Genomic DNA, 14845 nt, shown 5'->3' with positions numbered 1-14845 from the left:
ACAATATCTGGCAAAGACGAGGGGAGTGCTGCAGCTGTAGGGGAGGTGTGAAGGTCACATGAAATGACCTGGAGGGACAGCCTGCAGGCCTCTTGATAAACACGTACTATAGATTGATCATTCAAGTGACACTTATTCTGCCATTTCTGCTCACATTACATCCACGATGGAAACGCCCAGCAGCATTCTCTAGGGCTTTTAGATTACCTATAAAACACTTCCTTGTGGATAACATGCATAGGAGTACATCATTTCCACAAAAATATTCCAATAAAACTATGTGCAATTAATGGGCTTGTGACTGGGTCTCTAAAGATTGTGTGAAAGCACTTTCATATGCAATTTATGGTTACAAATGTTAGTATCAAATGCAGAGTATTCTGCAATGTGTTTACATTAATATAGGGAAGTAAACACTTGTGAATTAGCAAAATTTACACTTCAAAAAACTTCTGCACAGATGAAAACAATGCAAAAAAGGGGGAAGACACACACAAAAAATGTTCAACATTAAGGTTTCATATTTTTATGTAAAGAAATTAGCACTACTTTGATTTAGAAGATGCCTCTTGAAGTTGTGAAAGTGTGCTGTATCAATATCTGGCTCAGCCCAGAACAAGGGAAGCAGATCAAAAGATTATTCATACAAAATGCAATTGTCAAAGTTTAAGTAGACTGAAAAAAAAAAAAAAAAAAATACATGACACTTTTGCTAAAGTTAACTGATACTGACAAAAACAAAAAAAGTACGCTAAAGGGAGTTTGAACTCAAAATCTTCAGAACTTTCCAGTTTATATCCATTAAAGTCAGTCCTGTTTTTTTAAAAGAAAAATCAATATCTTCCCCAGGCTTTAAACTTTAAAAAACAAACATCACCACTGTTCTCCCTAAATATAGGATCACATGAACAGCTAGTAGGAAATTGCTTTTGGGCAATTCAACCCATACACACCTCAGTGTTGTGTGAACTGACCCCTTCATGAAAGTTGCAGATCAACATAGCAAATCCTTGTAGACAACAGTTAAAGCCAATTAACAGTAAACTATAGGTTGCATCGGAAAGGCTTGGTGATTCCAGTACAGACGGAGGCAGACAGCACTACAGAGGCAGAGGCAGAGTATGTCTGTAGATTGTCATCTATGCTGACCTGGAATACAACAGAGCGGTACACTATTGTACAACACCGCAGTTGGCAGCAATAAATCTCCTTTTATGCACAAAGATAAGGCACCATGGTCTGTTTTCTTCTGTTTTTCAATTGACCAACACTCCTCAAGCTGGTATAAGGAGGATTGGAGAAGGCGATAACCCCAGGAGGGGAATAAGGAGATCCTTAGAGAGCTGGTCAGGATATCTACTCATGAGCAGCTGCACAAGGGGATAGAGGAGAGAACAGGAGAACCCCTATAGATCCATATCCACCTTCTGGAACAGCCTGTATGAGAGTATCATCCCATCCCATCAATCCTGGAAGGATTAAAAGCGTATTTGCCTGGATTTATTCAGGCAAATATTAAGGTGAGCGCATAGGGAGACCACTAAGCACTCGGCGAGAGGGAATAAGGAATCCACCTGCACACTGCACTTTATTTAAAAGACTTTTGATACTTATTTTATTATATGCACGTTCACATTTATATAAGTTATTGCACAATATAAATGGAGTAATCACAGTGGATCAGAGGAGCACTAATCTAGAGTCTATGGATTTGTATTTTCTCAGTCACAATCAATTTAGGATTAATTGCTATTAATCACATGTATGAAGATTTGATTTGATTTATTTGATTTATTCATTTATATAATTTGTTTGATTCACTAGTCACAGTGACCCATTATTTATTATTGTTATTATTGTATTTATTGGTCACAGAGAGTTATGAATTGTTATAGTTAAACAATAATGCACCTCTAGGAGAAAGATATATATACTAGGTAATAGGAGCGCGGCATTATTTATTTATAATAAACTATAGGTTTATGGTGTTGTGTGATTTTGAAATGTTTCATAAAAAGGTTTTCGATCTTACATTTTAGGTAGGAATACCAGAAGAAATGGTGAAATGTTGCAATGCAATTGGCCAGGGCTCTGGATGCTATGCAAAGCAGAAGACTGGTGCACCAGGACCTTAAGCCAGACAATGGCTTGCTCACAGAGAAAGAAACGTCACATAAATACAAGTGTAGATACCTGGGATTTTGCAGTTTGTTGCTCTAACAGGAAACTTCCACTAGAAAGTGACTGCAGAGGATGATATTCTATACCAGGTCTACAAGTCCGGGGAGGAGTACCCATCTCATTCCTCCACCAGCTCACTGGGATAAGTTAATAAAAAGAAGCCCTGAACATGTTTAACAAAATTCATTTCACAGGACCCTCTGTCCTTTCTATCACAAGCTGTACTTACTATCCTTGGAGAACTGGAAAAAATAAAATAAAAAAATTCTACCAGGAGGAAGGGGGCACTGAAGAAACTGATCATCATCATACAAGACCAGGAACCCACAGAGCAAAAGAACAAAGACACTAAGGAATTTGAATTTATAATCAGTCAGTTCTAATTGTGATTTCAGAAGATAAACTTTGGTTTTGGGTTCTCAAGTTATTTTATAGACTTTCTAAATGTGTCTTCTGGGCACCAAGAAGGGGGATGAGTCTAGGACCCCAAGTGCTCTTTGGATATCATGAGTACGGTTTTAATGGAAGTCACGGAATATCTGCCAATATTTTCAGGGTTTCACTGTGGCTGTGCAGAGTAATGTTTTCTGTGGATAAAGCCAAACTCCAGCTAAAAACTTTGTACGGAGGGTTAGAATGTCAGTATTACAGTTTCAATATTTTTTATTGAAAATCTTGGAAAAAAAAAAAAAAAAGTTACAAAAAGGCCATATCCTTTGTCAAACAGTCAATATACTGTGCCTGCTTTATAGAATCTCACTTGCTTCTAAGTTTATTGCAAACTGTAAAACATTGAACACAGGCCCATGATCAGGTCTCTGCTTTTTCAGGTGAATGCTGCTCCAATCTGCTGTCTCATCTCCACCTTAAAACTTAATTTCTGCAACACACTATTTGCAAAACTCAGAACAATTAGTGTATATCTTTTGGTCTGTTTGTGGTGATTGATTCTCACCTCCTCTTGCATTTCTTTTTATGACTTTGGCCTATGTCTGGTCTGTCTTTGAGCATCATTCTCTCCCTCCCCCAACTAATATGATCCTAACTGGGGTGGAGAAGAGTCGCTCATTTGACCATCTCCCTATAAATTTACACCAGCTCATGGGGGAGGTCACAAACAGAGGGCACAGTCACAGATTGGGGTACAGTTTTCTGCATGAGTGATGCTGGAGTGTGAAGCAGCAGTTGAACTAAAGCAGGATAACTCAAGCAGCAGGAAGATACAACAAAGAATGTTACTGCACGCTGGATGGACTGCAAGCAGGGGCAGACTGACAACTCACGGGGCCCCCAGGCAATAGGGGGATCATGGGGCCTCTGTGTCCTCAACAACACCCAAAAAAGCCTATGAAAAGGTACCAGGGGCATCACATGGGGCCCCCTACTGACCCCGGGCCCACAGGCAGTGCCAGAGTGCTCGAATGGTCAGTCTGCCCCTGACTGCAAGCAAACATCTACAAGTCATATTCCCACTCCATCTACCTTTTAATATGCTGCCTCTACGCCTTTTCATATTACTATCCTGTGTTCACAAAAACCCTTTACCCCTCTGCTCTACCCCAAAGCTTATACATCTCACCCTTACTGCTACCATCTCCCTACTACTGCTCACATCACCTCCTGCTGATCCAAACAGGACAGGTAGGCATGTGCACTCGTATGCATCCCACTCCCATATTACTTTCCTCACCCTGCTTCTCCTAACCTCTGGGAAGGACAACCCAAACCCTGGTCCTCCACTATCTCACCCCCACACCAGACACTCAATTTCCTCTGGCAATAGCCACAATCCGCTCAATTTAATCTCAGTCCCCGTGCTCCTAAAAAACACCCTCCCTTTTTCATGTGCACTCTGGAATGCCCGCTCTATCTGTAATAAGCTCACCTCTGTCCATGATGTTTGTCTCCCTCTCCCTTAACCTACTAACAATTACAGAAACCTGGCTCCAAGCAGCAGATTCTGCTTCTCCTGCAGCACTTTCCTATGAAGGCCTTCTCTGGACCCACTCACCCAGACCCAGTGGTCGGAAAGGAGGTGGAGTTGGTTTGCTTCTATCCACACTGAGCACCTTTCAAGTCCTCCCTAACCTTCCCTCTATTTTTCTCGACCCACTGCATTCAGCTGGTTTCTCCCATTTCTGTGAGGATTGCAGTGATCTATCAGCCTCCTGGACTGCTGTCTTTTTCTTGAGGTCTTCTCTGCCTGGCTACCCCATTCTCTCCTCTGAAATAATACCCATTATAATTCTTGGAGATTTGAACATCCCCATTAATGGGAACAACCCGGCTACATCCCAACTCTTCAACCTAACCTCATGTTTTTGCCTTAACACATCTAGTCCTCCACTCACTCTGATGGGAATACATTAGACCTAGTTTTCTCCCATCATTGCACAACCTACAACCACAAACACCCCCTTTCCTCTCTGATCACAATCTCATCACCTTCACAGTGTCCTTGTCTTCAAACACCTATCCCTCCAAGCAGTAAACAATTACCCGCAGAAACCTTCACAACTTAAAACCTTCTCTTTTCCATTCTGCAAACGACCACCTCTAACAATCTCTCCCCTGTCCTGCCCTGACCACTGCTGTCTACAAGTTTGCTTTCATCCACATTAGACTCACTTGCTCCTCTAACACGAAGCATCAGGCCCTGTTCATTACAACCTTGACAGACTGACACCAGAAATCTTAAGTGACATAGTGTGCTGGAGCGATTGTGGGGTAAAACCAAATTTCAGCAAGCATTCACCCTATATAAATCTGCTTTCTTAACATACAATTCCTCCCTCCATGCTGCCAAACAAGCCTACTTTGTCACTCATCAATCGCTTGTCATCCAGTCCCCATAGTCTTCTCTACTTTCTCCACCCTGTACCTCACTCATGAGATTGCAAATCATTGCAAAACATAAGATTGTGCAGTGGAGATGCCCCTACGAATTGCATCAGACATCCATCCCACTTAGCATACCTTATACTAAACCTCCCTCAACACTTTCCTCTTAACCTTGCTACTACTGAAAGAGGTCACTAAGGTTCTCAGAAGCCCGCCTCACTACCTGACAAATTGAAGACTAAATTGGTGCTGCGCTCTCTAGGTGAAACTCCTGTGATGTTAATACCCCACATAGTGTACAAACTTAAACCAAAAATTATTAAATAGAATGCCCATGAAAACATCCAAATTGTGGATAATAGTGAATACCACCCAAAAACGTAAAAAAGGTGTAACCTAGGTACACCACTAAAAATAAATAGGCGACTATGGGTGAACAAAACACATAAAATTACACAAAAATTCTTCAATAGAATGCACATGAAAACATGCAATTAGTGGATAATCGTGAATACCACCCAAACATAAAAGGAAGTGGTGACGTAATTTCTGGTGCGGAAGCCATCTTGGGACTCCAATATAAACTCATGCAAGTACACCCACAGCATGTGGTTTAAAGCTTATAGGATATTCATTACATGCGAGTGGGCATACAATTGTTTCTTTTAATAAATTCATAACATTACACTAGGGGAGCATTTTCTTTTGCATTCCTTCCGGCTGTACAAGTTTTGGCTGTTCCTATACTCCTACACTGGAGAGGGTTCCTGCTGTGCTGATATCCACCAGTGAGGGGGATTGACCCATCTGCTGACCTGATATCTTTAGAAGTGGATCCTGGTTGATGCAATAATACGAGAGAGGCTTTTTGGCCCTGCAGGGTTTGTACTGTGTGGAGTATTAACATCACAGGAGTTTTATTGATAAGAGAGCAGCAGATTAGTCATTTTCCATCGGGTATATGGTAAGGTGCTAGCAGATTTTTAGTATAAACTAATAGGGGACCTAGAGCGCAGGAGGACCATACAGATATAAATAGTCTCACTACCTGTCCCCTCAACTACTATGGTCACCCTCTTCTATCCTATGCTCCCCTCACTCACATCTTCAAATCGCTCCCTCTCTACTGGTGCCTTCCCCTCCCCTCTAAAGCATGCACACATCACTCCCATACTTAAAAAGCCCTCCCTGGACCCCACTAACCTGAACTTAAGACCCATTTCCCTGCTGCCATTTACCTCTAAACTCCTAGAACGCTTAGTCTACAATCGCCTGAGCTCCCACCTCACCGACAACCACCTTCTTGACCCTTCACAGTCTGGCTCTCTCACTACACTCCAATGAAAACTGCCCTACTAAAACTCACGAATGATCTACTAACTGCTAAAACCAATGGCCACTACTCCATACTCTTACTACTTGTCCTCTCTGCGTCTTGATACGGTTGACCATCCCCTCAAAAAACTCCTGTCTCTGTGACTGTGCTCTCTCCTGGTTCTACCAAATCGCAGTGCTCCTTCAGTGTCACCTATAACTCTGGCTCCTAATCTCCATTTCCTCTTTCAGTAGGGATCCCTCAAGGTTCTGTCCTTGGACCCCTTCTCTTCTCCATCTACACCTCCTCCCTTGGTCACTTGCTAAACGGCTTCATGGCTTTAAGTACCATCTCTATGCTGATGAAACAAATCTTTCTACTCCTCACCTCTTCAGTCTCCTCTCGCATTACTAACCTACTAAGTGACATATTGGCATGGATGTCACTCCACTGCCTCAAATTCAATCTTTCCAAAACGAAGCTCCTTGTATTCCCTCCAGCCCGTGCCCTGACTTCATCAAGATCAATAACACAACCATCAGTCCCCCCCTCATGCCAGGGTGCTTGGTGTAATCCTAGACTCCCATCTGTCCTTTCAGCCCCAAATCCAATCACTGTCCAAATCTTGTAAACTTCACCTCTGCAACATCTCCAAGATACGCCAGTTCTTAACCTCTGAAACTACGAAGCAACTTATTCACTTCCTGGTCATCTCTTGCCTTGAGTATTGTAACTCCCTAATTGGCCTACCTCATCTCAGGCTATCCCCTCTTCAGTCTATCCTTAATGCTGCCGCCAGACTCATCCACCTTACTAACCGTTTCATATCTGCCTTCTGTCTCTGCCAATCCCTTCACTGGCTTCCCATTGCCCAATGAATACAATTCAAAAAACATTAACATATAAAGCCATTTATAACTGCCCCAAATTATACCACCAATCTTGTCTCCAAATATCACCCAAACCGTACTCTTTGCTCCTCGCACGACCACCTGCTCTCTATCTCCCTTGTTTCCACCCATGCTAGTCTCCAGGACTTTTCCAGAGGATGGGGGGGGGAAGCTCTGGAGCCCTCTACCCCAATTTATCAGACTATCACCTACTCTGCTCACTTTTAGGCGATCTCTGAAAACCTCTTAAGGGAAGCCTAGTCTGCCTTAAGCCAATAATGGAATCTTCTGTTCCTCCTACAAGTCCATCCCCCACAGTTATTACCTTTTGTACCACTAGCCCCTCCCTCTTAAATCCAAGGAGCAGGGCCATCCTAACCCTCTTGTATTGAACTGTATTGTCTCTTATATTGTAAAGAGCTGAGCAAACTGTTGGTGCTATATAAAATTCTGAATAAAAAGGTATATTCCTTTCCCAGCGACACTCTGGAACTCTAAATTGTACTTCCTGTGTGTTATTAGGTTTCGGGGGTGGGGCTGAGCCACCTCAAAATAAACTCATTTGTGGGTAAAAAAAAAAAAAAAAAAAAATCTGAAAGCCTTATGTCTAACAAAAATGTATTTTATCCACTTCATATGGCCCTTACTCTGTTCTATTCAGACATCTTTTAGAACCTTACAGTGATTGCTAGGTAGCAGCTAGTGAGACAGTCACAAACTTAAAAACTAAAGCACACAACATTTGACATGCTCTTGTTCCCCCCCTTTTTACATGTTTAGTCACTTGCATTGTGCCTTTAACGTACTAAAGATTTTACACTACTGCAGGAAGAGTCAATTCCCTAGTATGGCTTTTCTTCCACTTTGTACTTCATAGCCTTCATCTTCTACGCATTGTGCTGCCCCAGCTTCTGTCCCTTGCCACACTCCCCTACATAACCTTTTATGCAACTGCCAGGGGAGTATCAGTGGAGTGATAGTTGACAGTCTGCTGGGACTGCTAACATTGCAGCCAATATGGCAACACCCGGCAGCATTCTCCAGTTGATATCCACAAGGAATGTTTTTTTTACAGGTAAGGCATAAAATAATCCGATAAGATCATGTGCATTTTTAATGTATTGAAAATAATTGTGACTTGGTATTTTTAAAGAAAGAACACGTCATTTTGTGAGAAAAAAAAAAAAAAAAAAAAACCGGATGCATGCAGTAAAGCTCTTAAGAAAAATTCTACTTGTTCTAATGAGCATTGTGCAGATCTCAGATATCAACCAATCTCTTCTCCAGTTATAGTGTCAGTGGCTACTGTAAAATAGCCTGTATATAAAAACCTCACTTATTTGTGCCATATAAAGATGTATGCAGCGGAGTGGATTCATTATAATTTTTGTTGCTCCGTGTATGTGAAGGTCAACCGTATGGTATAATGTAGCCAGAGGTTACAGCATGGTATGTCAACAGCTGCATTGTTGATAGAAAATAGGAATTCTCTCAGCTAAAAATCAATGAAGTATAAGATAGTTTCCAAGTAGTTACTATTGTCTACTGCACATAAAGTGTATGTAAACCCAACGTTGACCAAATAGTTGGTCAAGCTAGTAAAGTTCAACTGTTGATCCTGCCAGAAATCTTGTGAATGGATAGTCTCCTGTGTGTCTGCAGCTCAATTACATGGTTGCCATTTGTGGAATACAGAAACACCACCCTCTATTTTTGAAGCAAAAAAGGAAAGATGCATTTGTATTCATAACCTGTGGTGAAAATGCTGCTACTTCATTCAAGAGTTGTTACCTTAGGGCAGGATGTAGGATATTGCCCAGATTACCAGGTGAAAAATAGGGCTCAAGAGCCACCAAGGGGAAGAGGCCTTGGATGTGGTGGCTGCATCAAATTTTTTAAAAATTTGAGACGGACTTTAACCTCTTCCAGCTGGAGTTATGCATAAATGTGACCTCTTTGCTGGTGGGCTTTAACCCCAACAGGCCGCATACAAGTTGCCCTACGTAAACACTTCTTGCTGAAAACATGTGCCCTGTGTGCTCCCAGCAAAATTACAAGCGGGGACCAAAAAGCTAATGCATACTTGCGACTGAGAGCTGATCATGTGACAGACAATATCAGTGCTCACATGACCTGAATGCCCACTTCTGCGTCTGGGAATTTAGAAGCTCTTAAAGGGCCAGGAGGCGCAGTGGGAAGGGGTTAAAGCGATCGAGTAGAGAAGTGGTCAGTTTAGTTTCGCTGCTCTGGTCCTGTTGGTGAGATTTTCCCTACAACTTTGGATATGCTACCAGATTATGCCTTTTCAGGATTGGTAAATAAGGGGAATTCCCTTCTTAGGCTTCATGTACTCGAGCTGCTCCTAAACATGTTTAGGAGCTCTTGGCATTTTTTTGCCAAAGTTCCTAACCGCAACTCCATAAAAACCTAGGTGTCCATGTGCACTTAGGCTTTTAGCAGCTGCCATGTTTAGGTGAGGTTAAACCTCCGAAACCTGAATGTGATTCTTTCATGTTCAGAAGACGACCGTTTTGACCACCGACTGTGGGAAAAATGCAAAACCACGGTACACCGCAATTTGCATTTTTCTCATGGCCGGCGGTCAGGGTAGGCTCATGTACACGAAGCCTTAGACAACCATCACTAGAACAGACATCCCAGTTGGAGGATTTACCCTCACCTCTTGTTCCAACGACTACTGTAAAATTCTTGATTTTCCATCACATTCTGTCTCTCACAAATGGTCTAATAGAGAGAAATCTCACTTCTTGAATGAGAACTTTTGTATTTCATCTCCCTTTGGAGACAGTGGTCAACAGGACATATGACGGGGTGAATTTCCACAAAGGGCACGCAGACAGCAATTAAAGTACATAAAAAGGATCTAGTTCTTTCCGCTCTACTAGAAACAAAAGTGCCTTTGCATAGATTTTAGGGCATAATTGGAAAGTAGTAAGTGAAATCTTCGAAAAAATTTACTGCCGGAGTTTATCTCCCTGGCACATGTGTTTGAATAACAGATTTACCCACATCACCTGCCAGAAGGTCACATTTGCTGCTTAAAAATATGCCCCTTTAAGAAGTAGCACAGAAGGATAAGCGTTCTTTATTGAATAAGGCTGTATTTGTACACTTTAATAGGATTAATTCTGCTTTGGGGAAGTTTTGGGCCAAGTTTATCCATTCACATGTAGCTAGTTTTGACTGCTATGAACTTGTATAGTTAAAAACATAATAAAACGTTACTGCATAGTTTGCCTGGGATCAAAGTATTAATATGAACAAACCAAAATTAAGTTTTTTAGGAAAAGTGTAGAAACAAATACCTTTTGGACAGGAAAGGGAGGCATTACCAAAAAAAAAAAAAAAAAAAAAAATTAGGTACATTCCAGATTTAGTCTGAATACTATTTTTACACTTTTTTCAATTTAAATTTCCAACCTGGTAGGTGCTATATACCTTCTGATATTTAAGCTTAGACTCCACTCATCCCCACCCCATAAGACCCCACATTTTGAGTGTGATCTAGACCATGTGTTTTGTCCTCATGGAACCTACCAAGATGGAGTGCTCTTACTTTTCTTAGCTTACAGATGGATGTCAGCCTCTGGATCCCTGGCATGGTTGCTGAGTGAAGGGTTGTCCCCAGCTTTCAGGGGGACAGTTACAAGAGGATGCCAGGTTCCCCTGCCATCAGTAGGGTGGTATTCATCCATATTATGTGTCCCAGTTTGGGAATGAGTGGTCCCTACATCCCATTTCTTCATGAGGGTTCTGTCTTTTGGGCAAGATTCCAGGAGTGAGATTTTTCACACCTTAAAAACTTACAAGCTGGAGTTTTTTTCCCACAATGAACCTAGGCTGGCAAGTCTGGGAGATGAAGCTTTGACAGATCAGTTTCACAAGCCATATGTTTTTACACCAGCCCTGACCATATGCAGAATAGCTAATGTTAAAGACAATTGTAATATTTGAAGTGATTTCCATTGGCCAAACAGGCCTTGGTTTGCCCTTTCGTTTGAGAGAGATATTAGAACATATTAGTCACATTGTGCAATACTATACACGATCTCTTCTCTAGTTATTGGTCTGGAGAGGAATCTACTATTTAGCCTTGGCAGTTTTCTCCAAGCTAACATCTATGCTCCTGGAGGATTGTGCACCATCAAATTTTACATCAGGAGTAGAGTACAGCTTGTTCAGTTTTGACCTTTTGCTTCAATCCTCAGGTCCATTACACATTCTGGATATCTCCTGATGGGATCATTTTCAGATGCCAAGAAAAAAATCAAAACATAATGCTTTATCCTCACACGAACATTTGTTTAAAACTGGCTGTATTCCACTCACGTATATCAATAATATGCGCTTTGTACAAGAATCGATTTCGCCAAATTACCGCTAGCGTTCCTGGTATGCACAACCAGCTAGTACCCCTCTCACTGCTTTCCAAGCGTTGACGTCAAAGCGCATATGAGTGGAATACAGCATATTTTAAACAAATGTTCGTGTAAAGGATAAAGCACTATGCTTATTTTTCTTGGTATCGGATTCAATGGAGAACTAGGAGTAAAAAGACTGACCCATTTGGACAGTAATCCCATCTCATCATAATCCAATCTAAGGGACACATGTTTTATAAGACCTCACTTAGCGGTCTGGTCATATATACAAGGCGAGTCAAACTGGTGAAGGTGCACAAGTATTGGCTTGAATATATCACAAGAGGTGAACTGAGGAGCAACCTATTGCTACACTACAGTGAATCATGGATTTTGTGTGGACACTTGAATAATTTGTTGGAAGACTTTTATTTATATATTCTGTATTTATTCGCTCATCTTGCATATAGTGCAACGCAGCACTGTTTTGGTATTTATATTTAAAAATACAGCTGAGCCAAGTGGAAAAAATCTTAGCCAGCAACTTCATCCTATCAGATGCAGTCACTGTTCAGGTATTCAGGCAGCAGTAGGTATGAATATAATAGCCATCTGTATACACCAATTAGCATGAATGGCATTATCTACTGACTCATTCAGCCCTCAAACGGAACCAGAGAGATCTAAAAATGTGTAGGGCTAGCTTTAGCGTTTCCAGTTTCTAGTTCTAAATAAAAGCCATTTGTAAAGCAGCAGGCAGTTGAACAAGACCCAACCACAGACTAAGCCTTGACATGACAATACTGCAGCCGTATCATGCCCTGAAGGTATGTCAGAATAGCCATACATTGTAATCAGGGCTAAAAAAATATTAGCAAGCAGTCAATCATCCTTTGTCTATATTTAGCCGGTGAAGGCATGCAACTCATCCACATGCAATTTTTTGTTGAAATTGTTTGAGGATGGTATTCTGGGGATGGCCAGGAAAAAAAAAACCCCACACACATTTTTCCAATTTGTCTTGAGAGAAGCCCAATTGTTGACTGCCAGCCAGACCTCTATTTGCCAAGTGTCAACAGTGAAGATTGAGGGTCTGCTTACATTACTAGTGTAGTGCAAAGAGTAATAAAACTTGCTGAAAAGTGAGCAACTACCAAATGTACCCCCAGGCTATGCTATTACACAGGTAATTGACTGAACCACAGGAAATTCATTACAGCAACAATGGACACGTTAAGCACGATTAAAGCATATTCTGCAATGCTGATAAACGCTGGCATATCAGATAACTATCTGAAAGAAGACCTGAAGGATTCTGAAGAAATACAAGTTATCCTGAAAGTCTGCATCTTTAATATCCTAAATTAGCCGATAAAGAGTACCCTTTAAACATCAAACTTTCTCCATTAAGCGATGGCTAAACAGTACAATACTCTACGACTTTCAACAGAGCTCCTATGGTTAAACAGGACTAGGAGCTTCAGGTAGCTAATGAAACTGTAGAGCCACCTGTTGGTTCAAGTACAAAATGATGCTGCTGAATTCAAATGATTGGACTTCAGCAACAGCTGAAAACAGTCAGGTTAGGCTAGACATACATGTTTCGATTACTCAGCCTGAATACCAAGAACTGACTGCATCTAATGGATGCAGTTGCTGTTCAGCTAACAATTTCTCACCTCTTTCAAATTTTGAATATAACTTGTCAAGCCAGGTGGTGCTGATATAGCCACCAAAGGCTTGAATTTCTGGCGATTAACATGAAAACAAATTTTTTAACTTTGTATAGCCAGATATGAAGCCAAAGTTTTAGCAATATTAACATAGTTGCAGTGTTACAGCTTGGACCAACGTACGTATGTGGCATACCTGTGGAAGCAGGAAGTCTCTGCAGGTGGCACGATTACCAACTCCCATATCGCTTGCCGAGCAACGGCCTTCATTTGTATACACAGACATAATTTGCTTGGCATGGGAATCATTCAGGGAACACATTGAATTTTTACACTGAATGAAAGCATTCTGATTAGGCAAGGTGGATCAGTGACATCACAATCTCCAACCGCACGCACGCACACGCACACGCACACACGTTAACTATTCAAAAATAGCCATATCTAAACTTCAGCTTTAAGTCCTCAGCTGTTATTAGATATTAACCCTTCCCCATTAATATGAATGAAGAAAAAAAAAAACCCTCACGCACAGAAGTGTTCAGTGTTACAACTGAGAATATTTGCCATCACTTCATGTTTCAACAGAAAATAAGGGATCACTAATGGGGTCACAAGCAGTATTCAAAGTTGCAGAACAGTGTAAACTAGTATCTACACCAAATAGGTCTCTAAACCATAAGAGGAAGGTTAACAGGAGATTGTTTTTCCATCATTTTACAACATGACAGACCGTACCTGAAGAGACGTCCCAGCAGAGCAAGATACAGCCTCTTTAACGAAGGTAGCAAAAGATTGTGTGTGGCGTGATGGACATAGCTGGTGGCTTGGAATGTTCCTCCCGTAGAATGAAGACTGGATGCTGATAGTGGTTTTGTGAGGACATTTGAGGGATATGTATTCACCATCACAGGCTCGCAGTGTATAGTTCCTCAGCATTCTGGAAATATAACCTGAAAAAAAAAAAAAAATTGGATTATCTTAAAATTTTGGCATCAAAAGAAAATAACCGATTACGCAAAAAGGAAATAAAAGGCTGCAAAAATTTAAAAAGAAAACACCACACGCGGACAGACTGCAAAAGATAGGACTAACCCCCAAAAAATTCTTCAAATATATGAATAGTAAAGGTTCGGTCCAAACATGTAGGCCCTTTACAAAATAATCTAGAGTGGTTGACTGGGGACAAAGAAGGAAAATTTAATACCTTCTTCAGCTCTGTATATACAAAAAGGAGCATGGGGGAGCTCTTGTCTTGGGCAAGGTATTGACAGCTCCAGATGATCCACATTGGCTCACAATTGATATGATACAAAAATATTTAGACAGAATAAGGTGAATAAAACAGCTGGAAAGGATGGCATACACCCACGGGTCCTTGAATTGAGCTCTGTCATTTTAAAGCCATTGTTTCTCATTTTCAGGGACTCTTTAATGACTGGCATAATACCATTAGATTGGCGTAAGGCCAATGTGGTGCCAATATTTAAAATCTTTACAGACCTCTTAGTTTAACTTCTATAGTTGGGAAGATACTGGAGAGTTTAATAAAAAAAAAAAAAA

At 41.1% G+C, this 14845-nt stretch overlaps 1 protein-coding gene across 1 annotated transcript in view; it reads right to left on the bottom strand.

The window, feature by feature from the left end:
- Window positions 1–14845, bottom strand: part of EVA1A (eva-1 homolog A, regulator of programmed cell death) — a 576027-nt gene that overhangs the window by 474257 nt on the left and 86925 nt on the right. The window contains exon 2 of the mRNA XM_089656121.1: window positions 14021–14235. Within this exon, the coding sequence (XP_089512247.1) occupies window positions 14021–14235 (215 nt within the window). The remainder of the gene's footprint in view (window positions 1–14020; window positions 14236–14845) is intronic.

Source organism: Staurois parvus, unplaced genomic scaffold (assembly GCF_062004578.1).
Source record: "Staurois parvus isolate SC_StPar_1 unplaced genomic scaffold, SC_StPar_1.0 ptg000886l, whole genome shotgun sequence".
Classification (NCBI taxonomy): Eukaryota; Metazoa; Chordata; class Amphibia; order Anura; family Ranidae; genus Staurois; species Staurois parvus.
This window is presented reverse-complemented; position numbering and strand designations above follow the sequence as displayed.